The sequence below is a fragment of the Hemitrygon akajei genome, chromosome 21 (genome assembly GCF_048418815.1).
Source record: "Hemitrygon akajei chromosome 21, sHemAka1.3, whole genome shotgun sequence".
NCBI lineage: Eukaryota > Metazoa > Chordata > Chondrichthyes > Myliobatiformes > Dasyatidae > Hemitrygon > Hemitrygon akajei.
Genome location: NC_133144.1, coordinates 16,715,792 through 16,733,774, shown reverse-complemented (window position 1 = coordinate 16,733,774; position 17,983 = coordinate 16,715,792). Strand labels below are relative to the sequence as shown.

Below are 17,983 nucleotides of genomic sequence, written 5' to 3'. Positions count from 1 at the left end.
CATGATCGGAGCCGCGTCGGCCGGAGCTTCCGTGTCGCAAAGTGCGAGCTTCACGACGGAGCGCTGAGCTGCCGGCGGGCGAATGGCGGGAGGAGGTTGTTCGCTGGGGGATCGCAGGTCCTGCGGCAGCGAACTGAGATAATAGGCACCGCGACAATAAACTAATGTCACCTCAAACTCTTTTTACCTGTCAAACATTGTTGGACAAAGTTTAGAAAAATTGCCGGTCTCGCCCCGCACGTGTCTCCAGCGAAAGTTCCAGAAATCCTTCAACTACAGTTAAGCAAAATTTTATACAGTATGTAAATGCTAATAGCTTTAGTAATTAGATTTTTCGAACAGCCTAGTTAATTACATTCTACAAGGTTGTTGTTACTTAAATTCCCAAATTTCATTAGATTTCTGGTGATGAAGTGAGCCAAAATGTAAAAGGAAATCCTTTAAAAAAAAATCAGTGTATATCCTCCTTGTCTATACCAAGGTCCAGGTCAGCACTGAGATAGGACCATGTAATACATCCTGGGAGCTGTACAAGACTGAAAACGTGATTTCTCAATGGACATTGAACCCATGAACACTACCTCACTACGTTTTTATTTGTATTTTTGCACTACTTATTTAATTTAATGATTTGGTATAATTACTTGCAGTATTGCTTACTGTAATTCACATTTCCCCCCAATTATTATGTATTATACTGCTGTTGCAAAGACAACAAATTTCACCACACATGGCAGCGATATCAAACCTGATTCTGATTCTGAAATTCAGTAACACACAGCTAGACACTGCTGTTCATTCCTTCAGATTGAAACTTGTGGGGAATATGCACTACTTCTCTACTTTAAAAAAATGTTTTGCATTGATCTTAATTTAACTATTTAATATACATATTGTAATTCAGTGGTTTTCCCTATATTTATCATTATTGCATTGTACTGCTGCCGCTAAACTAACAAATTTCATGACATATGTCAGTGATACTAAACCTGATTCTGAAAGAAATTTCCCAACCTTTTTCAGTGGCAATTCCAAATAGAGCATATATTGTAAAAATATATTCATTATTATAGTCACAATGTAATTAATGTTGGAATGTGTCTGATGCAGTGAAATACCCGAGGTAAGACAATAAAGAAAGGAAGCATATGACATTCAGCTTGCTACATCATTCAATTTCAACAAAGCTGATCTACCTTCTAATTCCATTTACTAAGCTTAATTGTGTGTCTTTTACTAACAATAAGCTGGGATCTTGCAATCAGTTTTGACATTTTCCATTAAGTCTGCCTCAACAGCCTTTAGGGGAGAAGTTATGGATTTTTCTCAAGCCTCTTATTTGTGAACAGATATTCCCCTAAACAACTTAAGTCCCCTGTACAATCCTCAGACTGTTGGTCATTGATACAGGCAACACATTTCACTGTAAATTTCAATGTACATTTGACATTGAAAATAAATAAATAAAACTAATTTTCAGATTCAGATTCAGTTTATTTGTCATTTAGAAACCACAAATGCAATGCAGTTAAAAAATGAGACAACATTCCTCCAGAATGATATCAACAAAGCACATGACAAAACAGAATACACCAGAAAATCCACATAACGTTTGGCAATCCCCAATCCAGAGTCCGGAGAGGCTACTGCGTATTAATATTGCGCTACTATCTTAGCTCATTCCCCAGAAAGGAGCTCCAAATCCACCAGACAAAACAAGACCAAAAACTAAAGCTACAAGACCTGCACAAAACCACATAGTTACAACAGTGCAAACAATACCATAATTTGATAAAACAACGGACCATGGGCACGGTAAAAATAGTCCAAAGATGTTAAAAGACTGTAAGTTTGAAAGAAACCACCACACAGTTTCCATAAGTCCTCAGGGTCCCAATAGATTCGTCATCCCACACTGGCAGAAGGGAATACCCCTGCTATGGACTTCCATGGCACCGCCCGACTCAGCCTCGCAGACGCAGCACACAATGAAAGCTCCGTCGAACCCAGCCTCACAGACACAGCACACACTGAAAGTGACCTGACCACAGCAGACTCCAAGTCAGTCGAACCTCCGAGCCTCCGACCATCCCCTCCGGCACAGCTTCTCTGAGCACCATCCTCTGCTGAGCGTATTAAGACGCCCCCGCCAACGGCCACCGGCAACGCGATCCCAAGGACTGGGGGCCTGTTCTTCTCAGCAGAGACCCGAACCTCACAGCAGCAGCAGCAGTGAAGAGGGCCTTCCTGGAGATTTCTAGATGTTCCTCCGTGCTCCATGCTCCCAAGTTTTCTTTTCACTTAATCTTTTTTAATTATCTTGAACTAGATATCCTGTTAACCTTTTGTACTATTGGAAATAAATAAAAACTATTCAGCAATCTCTCACTTTGACCTAGCAGTTCATGAGTTGGCATTTATTGTGGCTTGTTAAGTTTAAATATTAAACATCACATAAACATGCAGGAAATATGTGGATCAAAGACAAAGGCACAAACTTAACGTTTTAGGAACAGCTTCCTCCCTTTTGCCATCAGACTTCTCAATGTTCAAAGTAAATTTATTATCGAAGTATATATATATGACCAAATACAACCCTGAGATTCATTTTCCTGCAGGCATACTCAGTAAATCCAGTAGCCAGAATAGAATCAATGAAAGACGCCACCAACCAGTGTGCAAAAGATAACAAACTGTGCAAATACAAAAATAAAGAAAACTCGTTGGTGGGGAGGGCTTTATCTGTGATCGACTGGGCCGTATCCTAGGGTTTTCCATTCAAGAGCATTAGTGTTTCTATACTCTGTGATGCAATCGGTCAATATACTCTCCACCACACATCTATAGAAATTTGTCATAGTTTTAGATGTCACGCTGAATCTTCACAAACTGCTAGGGAAGTAGAGGTACAAGCATGCCTTCTTCGTAATTGGACTTACATGCTGGGCCCAGCATGAAATGATGACACTGAGGAATTTAAAGTTGCTGACCCTTTCCACCTTTGATCCCCCAATAAGGACTGCCTCATGGACCACCAGTTTTCTCCTCCTGAAGTCAATAATCAGCCCTTGGTCTTACTGACATTGAGTAAGAGTTTGTTGTGGCACCACTCAGCCAGACTTTTAATCATCATCCTATATGCTGATTCGTCACCACCTTTAATTTGGTGTATGGTAGTGGTGCTTTCAGCAAACTTAAATATGACATTGGAACTGTGCTTAGCCTCACAGTCATAAGTATAAAACAAATAGATCAGAAGGCTAAACACACAGCCTTGTCATGTACCTGTGCTGATGGAGATTGTGGAGGAGATGCTGTTGTCGATCTGAACTGACTGGGATCTACAAGTGAGGAAATCGAGGATCCAATTGCACAAGGGGGGTATTGAGGCCAAGGTCTTGTAGCTTATTGATTAGTTTTGAATGCTGAATTGTAGTGGATAAAGAGTTCTAAACAGTTCATGAACACTTACTATTCTTCTTTTGCAATATTTATTTATTTATTATTGTAGTTTATAGTAATTTGTTCTGCTTACACTGTACTGCTGCTACAAAACAACACATTTCATGACTTCTGTCAGTGATAATAAACCTGATTCTGATTCTGAAGTCAAGTTGATTGTCATTTGAACAAGTCTGTGTATGCACAGGTACAATGAAAACCTCACTTGCAGCAGCTTCATAGGCACATAGTATCAAATAAGCGCCATTCACTAGAAAAAAACATAAATTATACATATTTTTGTATGCAGCCAGGAAGGTTTATTTTAATTCATATCATAGTGGGTGCAGACATCATGAACTGAAGAACCCATTCCTGTGCTGTACGGCTCTGTGTTCTATCTGTTAAGACAGCAGGGAAAATATGTAACTAGCCAAAACAAAACAATGTCCAGCTTCCTGGCACTAAATAAAAGGGAAGGAAGAGTATTTTTTCCTGTCAATACCACTGAATGAAGAACTACACTATGAGTTTTATTGCAGAATTGTTAATAACAGAAGGGCACAGAGGTCAAAGAATGAGGAAAAATGAATAGAATAAATCAAAAGGCATAGAAAGAGAAATGTCAAATTCTAATTATTTACTGCAATCTTTTTGGATCTAACCCTGCCCATTGATGAAAGCAATGTTGCTGATCTTGACTTTCAGAAATTATTTAATTTAGTCCTTCATGAAAAAGAACTATAGTTAAGATGAAAGTTCATAGGATTGAGAAGGAGTTTATAAATTGAGCGGAGTTGTATAGGCAATGGGTAGAAGGTGATTCTTTTATGCTGAAATGTATCTGATGAGACAAACCAACAATCCTGAGATCTCTCCAACTCCCAATGGCCTAAAGATAGTAACATATTTAAATTTTACATGAAAAGAAATCATTCAATGGCCCAACATCGTTTGTGCCTCACTTAGGACTGTGCCTTCAGTGAAATATACAGATACTGTAATAGTAGATGAAGCCAAATTTACTTGTTTGGGTATGATTTACTCTGTCCTCAAAATCCATACATAAATTCAATAAAAGCAATGTGAAATTTAGGTGAAGCTGTTTTGCCCTTTGATCAGGCTCTATCAACTATAATAATCTTTCTAATGCAGTTAAGTGCTATGATTTGTTCAATCACACTGATAAATATTCAAAGAGTCAAAGATAGGTTCATGAAAAATATAGGTTGTTATTGGAAGGATGTGTAACCTGTTACCACGCTGTAGTTAAGGCAAATTGTGTGGATGTGAGGAAAATACAGAGAGGAGAAAGGGTTAGAAGATACTGTAGTAGTGGTAAGGTGGGAGGAGGCTGAATTTTTGTGGGACCAGTTTTGTCCTGCCACTCACATGCTCTCCACCAGGGGTCACTAGTCAGTAATCAGAAACATGCAGCATGCAGATGGAGACAAAACAGGCTGCAGATGCTGGAAACTGGAGCAACACACGATCAATGTCAGGAACTCAAGCAGCATCTGGGAGGGGGGAGGAGTAAAGGGAGATTCTAGTGTTCCAGCTTATCTTGCTCCAGCAACTGTCCTCCAATCTTCTAATTCTGACCTCTTGCACGTCTCCAGTTGTCTTAATAGTTCTACCACTGTCAGCCTTGTCTTCAGCTATAGTTGCCCTAAGCTATAACATTCTTTCTGAGAACCCCACAGCCTCACTGCCTTCATTTCTCTCTTTGAGCATATTTTGGCCAAGAGATTCGGCGTCATATTTTTGATTCCCGCCATCGGATACTACTTTACATTTAAAGTAGTATCCGAATACATCTTTCAGGACTTCAGGACAACCCGGAGCATGTCACTGCCCAAGAAATAGACTCAAATTCGAGGTAGGTCATGTTGCAATATAGAAAATTTAGCTTTCAATGTGCGCTCAGGAAAATCGCACAATTACGGGCCTAGATGGAGACCAGAACAAGGGTGAGAATTCCCCCCACTCACTGTTTTCTAACCCAATTAATACCCTGTCACGTCTTTAACGCTGCTTGTGAGAGTAAGTACTGTCCTCAGTTAATGTCTTATGGAAAGGCAGCGGCTCTAGTGTTGCAGCACTGTCTCAACCCCACGCCCCCAAAGGGGGATGGGGTCAGTGACAGAAATATCACTTGGAGAGTCGAGACACAAGACTAGGTGCTGAGATCTGCGGAAACAAGCAATCCACTGAAGAAACAAAGATCTGGCAGCATCTGAGAGGAAAAGAAACTCTCAATATTTCGGGTCGATTGTTCCTGTCTCCATTGTACTCCGCTAATAAAGTGTGTCGTCTTTGGGGGGAAAATGCCTTCTCCCTCCGAGGACCCGGTGCAGGGTTTCGACCCGAAACGTCGGCAGTTCCTTTCCTCCAGCAAATGCCACTCGACCTACCGAGTTCCTCCAGCTGATTTGTCGATCCATTGGAGAGCTTTGGGCATTGAGCGTTCAGTGCAGCACTCCACACTGTAGGGGTACTTTAATCACAGTCACATACAGCCGAAGTACGGGTTTGAAGTCCTGCCCGGACCCCTCTGCGCCCCCTAATGGTCTCCGGCTGGCTGGCAAGGCAGGGCCGATTGGCGAATACTGAGCACAAACCGGGGCTCAGGGAGCTGTCCCTGCTGAAACTGCCACCGAGCAGGGAAAGGAGACATCAAAACGAAAGACAACAGACTAAGGGAGGGAAAATGTAACCCTTTCCCTTCTAACCCAGTCTCCACCGGGGGAAGACTGTACACACCAGAAGGAGGAAGAAAACACCGAGCCACTCACCAGATGCCGGCTGGTGCTTTTGAAATTCAATGCCGGCTGGGGATCCTTCTGCGTGGGATCACGCCGTGTAAATGCCCTAAATGACTACAGTAGAAGGAGCGCCTGGAACGGCTAGTGTGATGCATCTCTACAAGAGGAATGTCACTGGTTTAAGATGGGTAATAAGCAGACGATATTTACGGATGAACAACTAGACGCCTACCAGGTAAGAGGATGGAAAGGGAATCGCAGAAGATCGTGCACGAAATGTGCTGGGCTCGGAGTCTTACCGTAGCCGTCTCAAAACTAACCAAATCAGTCTGAACACATCGGCTGGTTGTTAAATTCGAGACAAAATGTCTCTTCTCGAAGGGTTTACTTTTATGTGTGGCATTCCTGTTGATTTGAACGGTGTAGATTTATTTTTATGCTAATGGCAACATCGATTAAGCGTGTTTATTGCTGTCTCGTTTTCAATCGATCGGCTGAACAGAGGCAAAATTAAACTTGAAATTTATCACATCTATTCAAAAGTTTAAGGCGGGGCGGTGAAATTGTCTGATTTGAACGGGAAACTTTGTCCACTCGAAGTAATTTATAATATGTTAATTGTGCTTATATTTTCTCGACTCACCGTAGTTCAAAAAACTTCATTAAATCCCCCCGGGCTCTGACAGCTGTTCAGTGTTGCGTACGACCACGATTATTTCAGGCGGTACCGAGAGTGGATATAGGGAACATGCAGAAGAACAATTTAACATTACATCTAAAACAATCTGAGCTTTCTGTATGCGGATATGTTCATGTAAGTTTAGTGACAAAACGTTGCAGTCCACATTAGCCGCAGTGTCCTGCAGCCGAGTGGTTGTAAATCTCGCATCAGTTTCACGCACTGAGTCAACCACGAGGTCCGTCTGTTTGGGCTAATCGAAGTGTAGACTGCTGTAAGAAAATGAAGCTATTCATATTAATTGCATAATTGAAATAAAGTATGAATGGTTTTGGTTAACTTTTAACGCAGGCAATATTCCCAGGGAACCACATGGAGTGCCAGAACACCCGATTAATTCTTCACTGCGTTATTCGGCAGAAGGGGAAACAAAGCGTTGTAAAACCATTATACAATGTGCAGAATGTAAGATTCAAATCTCCAGTGAAGTGAGCTTCAGGGGAAACATTCCAACCGCTAGTTGACTGATTTCTTACCAATGGCAGTGCGTTTGATAGAGACTGTTTGGTTCTAGAACAGTTTCTGATAACGTTCCACAGGGAAGACTGCTCAAAGCGTTTAGGATTCAGGAGAGAGTGAAAAACTGAATCCAATAGAGTCCCAGTGACAGGAAATGAAGATTGACGGGTGTATTTGTGACTGAACGGCGTTTCCAGTGGGGTTACATTGGGTTGAATACTAAGTATCTGTTTATTAATAATTTAGGAAAACGTAGGGGGCATGATGAAGTTTGGAACTGACACAAAACTTGGGGCTAAAGTCAGGAGGAAAATGACAGCCTGCAGGTAGATAGAGGTGGTTTGCTCTCCTGAGCAGAAAAAAATGGCAAATTGAATTTAATTAGGAGAAGTCTGAGCTAATGTATTTGGGGAACTGGAACAAGAGGACGTGGGAATTGATACTAAGTATGAGGATAATGAGCAATGTGATACAGATATGCTTTTCCACAGCTTCTAAGGGTATCAGCAGGTCGGGTTGGTAATTTGGTAAAAGGACTTTCCATTATTACCCCAGGCATAGAATACTGTATAAATGCAGAGAGGTGAGACTAGATTTTTATATGATACTGGTTAAACCACAGCTTGGAAACTTTATGTAGTTCTGTTTACCATATTATAGAACAGTTGCAACTTTGGACAGGAGATTTACCAGGATGTTGAAAGAAAAATACAAAGGCGTTCGGATGCTGGAATCTCACAGGAAAGAAAGACTGAAATAAATACAGAAAATGCTGAAACAACTCTAGCATTCTGGTGAAGGACCTGGGGTCTCAACTATTAATTTTCTCCTTTCACAGATCGTCTTCGACTTGCTGAGTATTTCCAACATCGTTTTTTTTACAGTGACGTTGCCAGGGCTGAAAATGTTAGCTATGAAAAAAGGCTGACCAATTTAGGGTTCTTTTTACTTGCAATAGAGGAGGTGGGATGGGTGGGGAGAATAACATAATTGAATTTTATATAGTTGTGAGCCTCCTATCATGAATAACTATATTTGTAGATGTGTTTGATGGGACTCAACAGTGGTTTTCACCTGGCAGGAGGAGGTGTGGGTAGTGCACTGGAACACTAAAGATGATGGAAGCTAAAATCCTCATCATACTTAAAAAGTACTTAGTTCATAGAATAACACAGCACAGAGAATAACACAGCCTTTCAAACCAACTTGTCCACATCAACCAAGATGCCCATTTGCTGCTTTTGGACATTGTCCTTTTAAACCTTTCCCATCCATGTACCTGTCATTCTACCAGCCTCAGCCACTTCCACTGGCAGTGCAATCCATATATGGGCCACTTTTAAATCTTTTTCCCTTTCATCTTAAAACCATGCCCTCCAGTTTTTGATCCCCTATACCCAGGAAAAAGACTGTATGTGTTTACCTTTTTTATGCCCTTAATGATTTTACTCACCTTGATAACATCACCCCTCCATCTCCTATGCTCCAATGAATAAAGACCTAGCCTGCCCAAACTTTCCTTATAGCTCAGGCCCTTGAGTGGCAACATTGTCAATAGTCATCTTTGCATTCTTTCCAGCTTAATGACACCTTTCCTATAACAGGGCAAGCAAAACTGTACACAAGACTCCAGATATGGTTCGTTACTATCTTGTGTAACTGTTACATAGTATCTCAGCTCCTAAACTAAATGCCAATTGGTGTGCACCAAGATCTATAATCCACATGGCTATAGACTGCTGGAAAGTTGGATTAAACTAGATAACTCTTTTTATTCTGGCATGGACGTGATTGTTTGAGTGGCCTCTCCTGTGTGGAAATTTTATAAGCTTGTTTGGGCCAGTAATTGCAAGAAACTTCCAGGAGCACCTCTCACATATTATAGCTGGCAGGCTTTTGCAGTTTTGGTTTGTTCTCAGCAGTAGGCGTTAATTAATCTACCTTACCAGTTATAATGACAGTTCAAGTCTCATTCAAGAGAGCTGAAGTAGTACAGATGAAGAAACTACTCTTTGGCTGAAATTTTAAACTGTGGTCTTGCCTTCAGGTTTGGAAATAAGGAAAGCCAAGGCATTATCTCCAATAAGAGTAGGGAATTCTCCTTTGTGTCCTTGTATTTATCACATAACCAACACTACCACAAGAAATTGACCAGCATTATCTCACTCCTGTCTGTAAGATGTTGATGCTGTATAAAATGGTAGTTTACAAGTATTCAATTGGTTGTAAAGTACTTTGGGACATTCTGAGGGCTTGGAAAGCATTGAGTATATGCAAGTCTTTCTTTCATAGTTTCCCAAGCTTCCAGATACAGTGCTCTTAATTTTGGCAAAGAAGCATTGAAGTGAATGGGTCACACACCAAGAAATGGTACCATAAATTAACTACTATAATTAATCACTAACTCTAGCAGTTTTTCCATTGTAAATATATTTTAACTGACTAAGGATTCTTTATGACTGGTTATCAGTTCTATCCATACTATCGTTTGACTGTAACAGTCACATACTTACAGATATACCTTTAGGATATATAAGGAGGTGTCTCTAGGGGGGCTTGTCATTTGACTAACTTGTGCCCAAGGAAGACGGTTGGGTTTACCATTGAAATGGTGCAATCAGTATCTGTAAGTATGTGACTGTTAAGGTCAAAGAAAGGTAAGCATATTTTGTATAGTTCTGTAACATTTTCAGTAAAAGATTTATAAGAATACACAGTAATCTTTCACCAAGGAATTTTACTGTTTTGTAATCAAAATGTTATCAAAACATTTAGAGTAAAGAATGCAGTTCTCAGCCCTAATGTGACAGGCTGAAGGCTTCCTTGTGGACACAAATCTATGGCAGTTAGATTTTATTAAATGCAGGAGTGGGCTTCAGGCACCAAGTAAACTGTTCCAGTATTATTTCATACGTATGTTTCTCTTTACTCACACAGACAAATTATACCTTCAGAGCAATCTCTGCTGAAGCATAATAGTCATTTGTGCTTTCATGATTCTAAAGCTCAATTTCTAGTTAAGCATCAGGAATATCCAGGCCAAAAACCAACTGACAACCATGTGTAACAATATATAGCATCTGCCATCATTCTTGTTCATATACAATTTTGTAGCACACATGATGCCTACAGTTTCAAATATACGCAAATCTTAATTGTGTTTAATATACTATATCCTCAATGCAAATGTGCATAACATTAATCTACTTATACAAATAAGCATATAGATTCTAGCAGCCTTCATGTCTATAAATATGCACAAATAAAAATATTGTAAAGAAACAAATTGTATGGAGAATCAGAAAGAAATCTTTAACTTTTATTATTGAAAGTGCATTTTGAACAAAACGGACTGCTGTATCGATTACCGTGAGTTTATATTTGAAGTGATCCACAAGGAATTGATTGCATCAAGAGTTGCTCAGATTACATCAAAAACATGACAACAAAATACCATTGCAATCTTGCAATAGAGTTATTAATTTGTTTAAGCCTGTTTTAAATAATGAATTGTTTGTGATTTTATATTTTATGTTTACTTTCTGTGTGTTTGAAGCCTCCTAAAGAACCTGTTCTAGTACAGTACAGTAATTTGTCGTAGAGTCGGGTATGAGCCTTTGACGCTTGAACTGAAGTCAAAGATTCAAAGAACATTTATTATCAAAGTATGTACACAGAATACAGCTGAGATTTGTCTTCACACTGGCAGCCACGAAACGGAAACACCATGGGTTCAAGAAAACATCAAACACCTATCGCGTGAAAAAAGAACAACTTGTGCCAGTGGTGAACACCACATAGAATATCAAACGTCAAACCAGCAGTCCAGTAGTGTTCAGTTTAGATCAGTTCGGCGCTCTGCCACTAGCCCACCGCAAGTCGCAGGGCCATTCTTTGCCGAAGTGCCCCAGTCCGCATCGATCAAACCACTCAAAAACAACAAAATAAAATAACCAGAATCTCAACATGAACCTCAAAGACCCCAAAATGAGTCCATAACCTCACTTGCAATAGGGACTCCTGCATGTTCCTCTGACAGCAGCTAGTGAGAGGGAGAGCAAGACCAATCAAATGCAGACAGACGACGTTGAAAACCCACCCGTCCTTGCTGACTTCATCTTGCTAGTGATTTTGGAGAATGTCAAACAAACTCTGCTATGGAAATTGTTTGAAGGCATATGATAAAATTTGCCTTCAATGCTTCTAAATGCAGTTGAGGTAGTGATTAATCACACCAAGGACTGGGCCTGTGAGTGGCCACTTGCTTATGTATCTTACCCTCTGACCAAAAGAGAAAATTAACTCCCTGGTTAAGAAAGAGGATTTGGTGGTTCCATTTAGAACTTCAAGTTTTTGCCAGTTCTTGCTGGAAAGATCATTTACACTAACTCACTAGCTACTGGCCACAAGGTCTATCTGTTCTGGGTCCATCTGCTGTTCCTTTTATGGTGGCAGGCATAGAGGTGAGCCGTCCTATTGTCTCAGTGCAACTGTGATACTGAGTATAGAACATCCAAACCGTATGGGCACACATCTTTAGACCACTAAATGAACATAGAAAGCAAAATTTATAAACACAAGAGATTCTGCAGATGCTAGAAATTCAGAGCAACACAGACACAGTTCTGGAGAATCTCAGCAGGTCAGGCAGCATCTATGGAAAGGAATAAACAGCTGAGACCCTTCTTCAGGACTGGAAAGGAAGGGGAAAACGGCAGAATAAAAAGGTGAGGGGGTGAGGGAGGGGAAGGAAGATTAACTAGGTGATAGGTGAAGCCAGGTAGGTGGGAAAGATAAAGGGTTGGAGAAGAAGGAATCTGATAGGAGAGGAGAGTAAACCATGGGACAAAGAGAATAAGGAGGGGCACCAAGAGGTGGTGACATGCAGGTGAGGAGAGGTAAGAGGCCAGAGTGGAGAATAGAAGAGGAGTGAAGGGGAGGGAAAATAATTACTGAAAAATGAAACTGAGGTTCATGCCACCAGGTTGGAGGCTACCTATGAAGTGTTGCTACTCCACTCTGAGAGTGTCCTTACCATGGAAAAAGAGGAATCCATGGACTCACATGTCAGAATGGGAATGGGGATAGGAATTAAAATGGTTGGCAACTGGGAAAAAGCAAAATGTATACTCTGCAGACAGTGGGATATGATTTTCTCAACACTGCAATAGTAGGGAATCGATTTATGAAAAACTACACAATTGTTGAAGAAATGTATGAACATAATTTAGATGCATGCACTGATTCAGATATGGGTCTGACAAAGTACACTGAATTGTCTACTAAGGAAAGTGGCAGTGTTGCAGTGTTGCTGATACAACAGCAAAGCAAGTTTATGGACAAACTTCATGAAATTTACCTGGGCATAACGAATATGAAGACTGTGGCTGGGGAGTTTTTCCATCAGTTTATTAGTATGTTAAGGTTGTAGAACACAACATTGTACAACATTGCCTTTGAGGCTAGAAATGAACTTCAAGTCCATTTCAATTGGCCCAATAAGAATTCATCTAACATGCATCTTGTGCTGGGTATCCTTTTAGTGTTAATCAATAGTCATCCAAAATAGTCAGAAGTCAGTAACTTGGGATCATACACCACTTACAGGGTGCATATTCATCATCATCATCATTATGTACTGTGTCTAATGACGTGGGCCATCATGGTCTTCCTTCTCTATCCATGACCATGATTGATCTCGGCAATTTTTCTACAGAAGTGGTTTGCCATTGCCTTCTTCTGGGTAATGTCTTTACAAGATGGGTGACCTCATCCATTATCAATACTCTTCAGAGATAAACTACCTGGTGTCAGTTGTTGCATAACCTGGACTTGTGGTATGCACCCCCTACTCATGTTACCATCATCCACCTGCTTCCATGGCTTCAAGTGACTCTGATCTGGGGGCCAAGCAGGTGCTACACCTTGCCCAAGGGTGACCTGCAGGCTGGCGGAGGGAAGGAGTACCTTACACCTCCTTTGGTAGAGATGGATCTCCATGCTGCCACTGGAAGGGTGCATATTAGAAGAGTTAAAGTCCATTACATTCCCAGCCTGTGGTGTAGGGGCTTCTGCACCGGACTTCGTGGCTAGTGGTCCCAGGTTCGAACCTGGCCGGCACCTTGCACACTTTCCATCCGTGCTGAATTGGGTGTTGAGCTAGCAACTTAGCCTTGTAAAAAAGCAGATGAATGCTAAAGAAATGGCAAAATTCCACCTAATCTGTCACAAGGTGTGGAGAGGAACAACAACAACATTGTCTTCTGGAAAAGGGCATGTCTGATAATCCCTCACAATTAATGAAGAGGAATGGAATAAAGCACTGTTTTACTTCTCCTTACCACCCAAATTTAAATGGAAAAGTAGAAAGGTTAGCCTGCAGAGTTAAAAAGATACAGGTTAAGGCAGATCAATCACACATTACCATGAAACATTGACTTGCTGCATTTTGCTAAGATTTATATTTGGGCTAGACCCCACAAAAGATGCATGTCTGCAGGAATTTTAGAGCATGGTATACTCAGGGTACTGTTTGATTTTACTTAGGACAATTTGGAACAGGGAGGGCAATGGAAACAGTAAAAATTATAACAGGAGAAAAGATTCCATCTGCATGTTAGAGTTCCTGTACTGGTGTCTTCTGGGAGTTTAGAAATAAGAGGATAGAATGTCAGGGAAATAACTGAATATAAGAATAATATCTCATGAGTATCGGTGAGGAATTCTTGTAAACCATTTCATTATAGTGTGTAATAACAGTACTAAAGAAGAGGATTGTGTCAGTGAACACATTCCTAAAGTGAATTCAAAATTGTTTGGGAACAACACACCATTTTTCTAGGAGTCAAGATTAGTATTTACTAACCCAGGGCTGGAGGTTGCTCCAATATCTGGTGAATCTGCAAGTTTAACAAAAGTAAAGTCACACTGCCATGACATCAAACATCTGAACTCAGTTAAATTCTTAAAATTGTAAAATCAAATTATATTTTCTAAGCAGTCTAATATATAATAATGGTGTTTAAAGGTTATTACCACTTTAAAATGTCTGTCATGTAACTATCTCCTTTTTGGGTTATAACAACGTGACTATAAAAAATTCCACCGATGACCTACAAAGAGCCATTGTTATATTATACACTTCATCTTTGAGTTTATCTTGCCAGGCTGAAGAAAAGCTTCTAACCCCTGGTATGATAAGGTAGACTCTTGACCTTACAATCTACCTTGTTATGATCTTGTACCTTATTATTTACCTGCACTGACTTTCTCTGTAGCTGTTAAACTTTATTCTGCATTATTATTGATTTACCTTGCTCCACCTCACTGTATTGTGTAATGATTTGATTTGTATGATCAATATTCAAAACAAGCTTTTCACTGTATTCCTGTACATGTGACAATAATAAACTTTTTTCAATTCCAATTCATCCCATACATGCTGTAGCAGACTTTGTTAAAGGCTAACAAACAACTGAACTCAAATACATTACAACAGTGTTTTAATTTTAGGTGGAGTAACCTAGGTAAAAGGCTGTGGTCATGATGCACGATCCTAGCCAAACTGAACAGAGTTTAAGGAGGTGATCAATCACAAACTATGAAAAGTTTTCAGCCTACAAAGCCCAAAAGCAATTAGGGGCAGGAGATGGTGTATAATAGGAAGAGGTCAAGGGGTGGTAGAATTTTGTGTGTATTTGAGGTACTTACACCCAAATATCCTCAGTCTTTTATGGTGGTCCCTGTGTCCACAAATTGTTTCTGTCCCTGTGTTACAGGGTTCCTGCAATTGCAATTGTTTGAATATTGTTATTCAAAATTTATCTGGATTCCTAGATGTAACAGGAGAGAAGGTGATTTTCCTGGTGTTTTATTATCATCTGTATTTTTAAAACTTATCTCACTGTGACCTGTTCTGGATAGTATATCTGTTTGAACATATTTCAAAGCATTATGTCCTTTGTCCGTGACCAATGATCAATGTACAGAAGCTGAAACTTAAATATTCTTATTTTAGATAAATAATGTGGGTTTGGAGCTTTCCTTAGAGCCTGATTGTTTACTCAGATTAATATCCAGGTAGACTCGTTCCTCACATGCATTCAACCAATAGTGAACAAGATGGTGTAACACAGGAATTACTATTGCAATAATTCAATATACAGTATTCCCTAGACCTCACAAACTCTTTAAACATCAGGTCAAATTATTTAAGTAATTGATTGGAAATAAATGGCAACTCTTTAGTCTCCTGCAACTTTTTAGTTGTATTTGAACTTCAAAATCTAGTAAGGTCTTTGACACAAGATTAGAAGATACTAGAAAATATCCAGCATCTATGACTCTATGACTCTATCTGCCAGATTGCTGTTCTCTTTCACTGCAGTATAACCCAGTTACTATCAAACATTAGTATATTTGCTTCATGGTAATCATAATTTAATGGAATATGAGATAGACATGAGTGAGAAGTAGAAAGTTGGTTTGAAATGGTTAGATAAGAATGGTTTATAGGGCATTGGTCATTCATTTCTGTGTTCATGATCTTTTATATTATCAATGAACTTTGTTATTGATTAGAAAATATAGTACAGGCTACATTTCTGAACATGTGCCTTGAGTTGACAACTAACCTGACTATAGTTTGTAAAGAAGGAGGGAGAGACCGGGAAATTTCTGACTTTTTATGATTGAACGTTAAACTGAGTGTGGCTCCAGTTTCAATATGCACAGTTTCAGTCCCCATTATTACTGCCTGGCTGCTGAGCTAGATCTGTCCTACTGTCCCTGAGGTAACACAATATCAAAGCATAATACATTGGTTCTGGAAAGGAAGAACATACAAGGTCCAGAGGGATGCAGTGGAATTTAATAATGAAATAGAAACTGAAGTGAAGGCTCATCTTGAAACACTAGACACTTTAAATAATCCTGCCCTAATATCTGGATTGACTTCTGTTTGTTTAATTGAAGTGCTTACCCCACTGGTCTCATGTTTCATTCTATAGAATTTCAGAGTCACTTAGTGTATATGCTAATGATGATAAGTGTTTCAGTCCAATTAATTTCTGAAACTTTTCGAACATAAGTAGTTTTTCTTTGTGTTATGGTCAATTGATATTGATAGCTTAAAGCAAACAACATGATGGTGATTTGGCAGCCTGGAATTTTAAGTCTTGGGCCATCAGCAGACTGAAGACAGGTAATCTACAATGAATCCTTAACTATTAGAGTCTTACCATTATCTACAAGGTATACAACTGGAATGTGATGAAGATGCTGTATTTGTCTGGGAGTCCAGATATCTGACACCATCCAGGACAAATCATGCTGCTTGATTGGCAGTCTTTATACATTTCAACCCATGCACCTCTGTCACCAAGCTAGCGTCCACAAAATTCTGTGCAACAACCCAGCAGTGCTTCTTCTGCAGCATTTGTGTACAAGGACACCCAGGTACCCCTGCAAACTTACATTAAAAGCTGTTTGCAGAGCTACCTGAGTGTCCTTAAACATGAATCATCAAAAGTTAGTGCACTGGTACAGCAACTTGCCACAAGAGGATTTTAGTACAAATGGAAGGCTGTCTTGCTGCGATTCCACAGGGCAACCAGAATATTGCATATAGATCGTAAGCTGGAAAGTTGGCCACCCAGCAATGAAACCATAGCCCAACCAAGGCCAACATGTAGTTAAACCAAACATTCAGGTTTCTTTGCAAGATGCAATGATATTCCCACAAACTGAGTTCCCACATGATAGTTGATGCCTGTAGACGCACAGCAGCCAGCAAGTCTATCCTGCCAGACTCCAAGCACTCATTTGTATATACAGGCTGCCCGTAAGTCCAGTACACATAACCTAGGGAGGACCTGCTTGTGATAGAGTGCAACAAAATTCACCAGATCGATTCCTGCAATGAGGGTGCACTCTCCAGTCACCGATGCTGTGCGTAGTTGAAAACATCATGTGTATTTTGTATGTGCTCTGTATATGTGTGGTCATTTTGTGTGCAGTCGTTGTGAAATACTCCACACTGTTGGGAACAAATACCGTAGAAACATTATACATGTATTGCACACTGTATGTACTGTGTACATAAATAATGCACCTTGCAAACAGTCTGCACTCAAAATACACACCCTTCACACAGAACATAAATTGTACTTCATACACACAAAGCAAACACTATGAAAATAAAATGCTCATTGTGTACAAAAAAAAGTATAAACTGTGCACAGAAAATGCACAGAATGTGTGTCATGCCTAGAAAATACGTAGAAAACCCCACCAGGTACAGAAAATATACTTGGCACATACAAAACAAAAATACACACCATGAACAGAAATTATGCATTGTGTGTTTGTGATAAAGGTGTGCAGAAGATACACCTCTGTATATGTATTTCCAAGATGCTCACCATGAACAGAGGACAGACATTGCACACACTACACATAAAATAAATAATGTGCACGCGATACAAAGCAATAAATTTCATCTCATAGAAGCTAGTGATTAGAAGCCTGATTCTGATTAAAAATATATACTATAAAGTAAGCCAGCAAGCAAATATATCCT

The 17,983-nt window shown here is 39.9% G+C and overlaps 1 protein-coding gene across 6 annotated transcripts in view; it reads left to right on the top strand.

Annotated features, from left to right (window-relative positions):
- Nucleotides 1–17,983, top strand: part of cib2 (calcium and integrin binding family member 2) — a 145,148-nt gene that overhangs the window by 31,073 nt on the left and 96,092 nt on the right. For 2 of the 6 annotated variants that reach the window (XM_073024884.1, XM_073024881.1), the window contains exon 1: nt 84–298. The exons of 1 other annotated variant lie outside the window; for it this stretch is intronic. Coding sequence is in view for 1 of the 5 variants with exons in the window: in XM_073024878.1 (XP_072880979.1) it covers nt 6,391–6,441 (51 nt within the window). In the remaining 4 variants the exon portion in view is untranslated. Of the gene's footprint in view, nt 1–83; nt 299–6,013; nt 6,442–17,983 lie in introns of those variants that run through there. 3 more of the 6 variants (XM_073024879.1, XM_073024878.1, XM_073024883.1) reach the window with 3 other exon arrangements.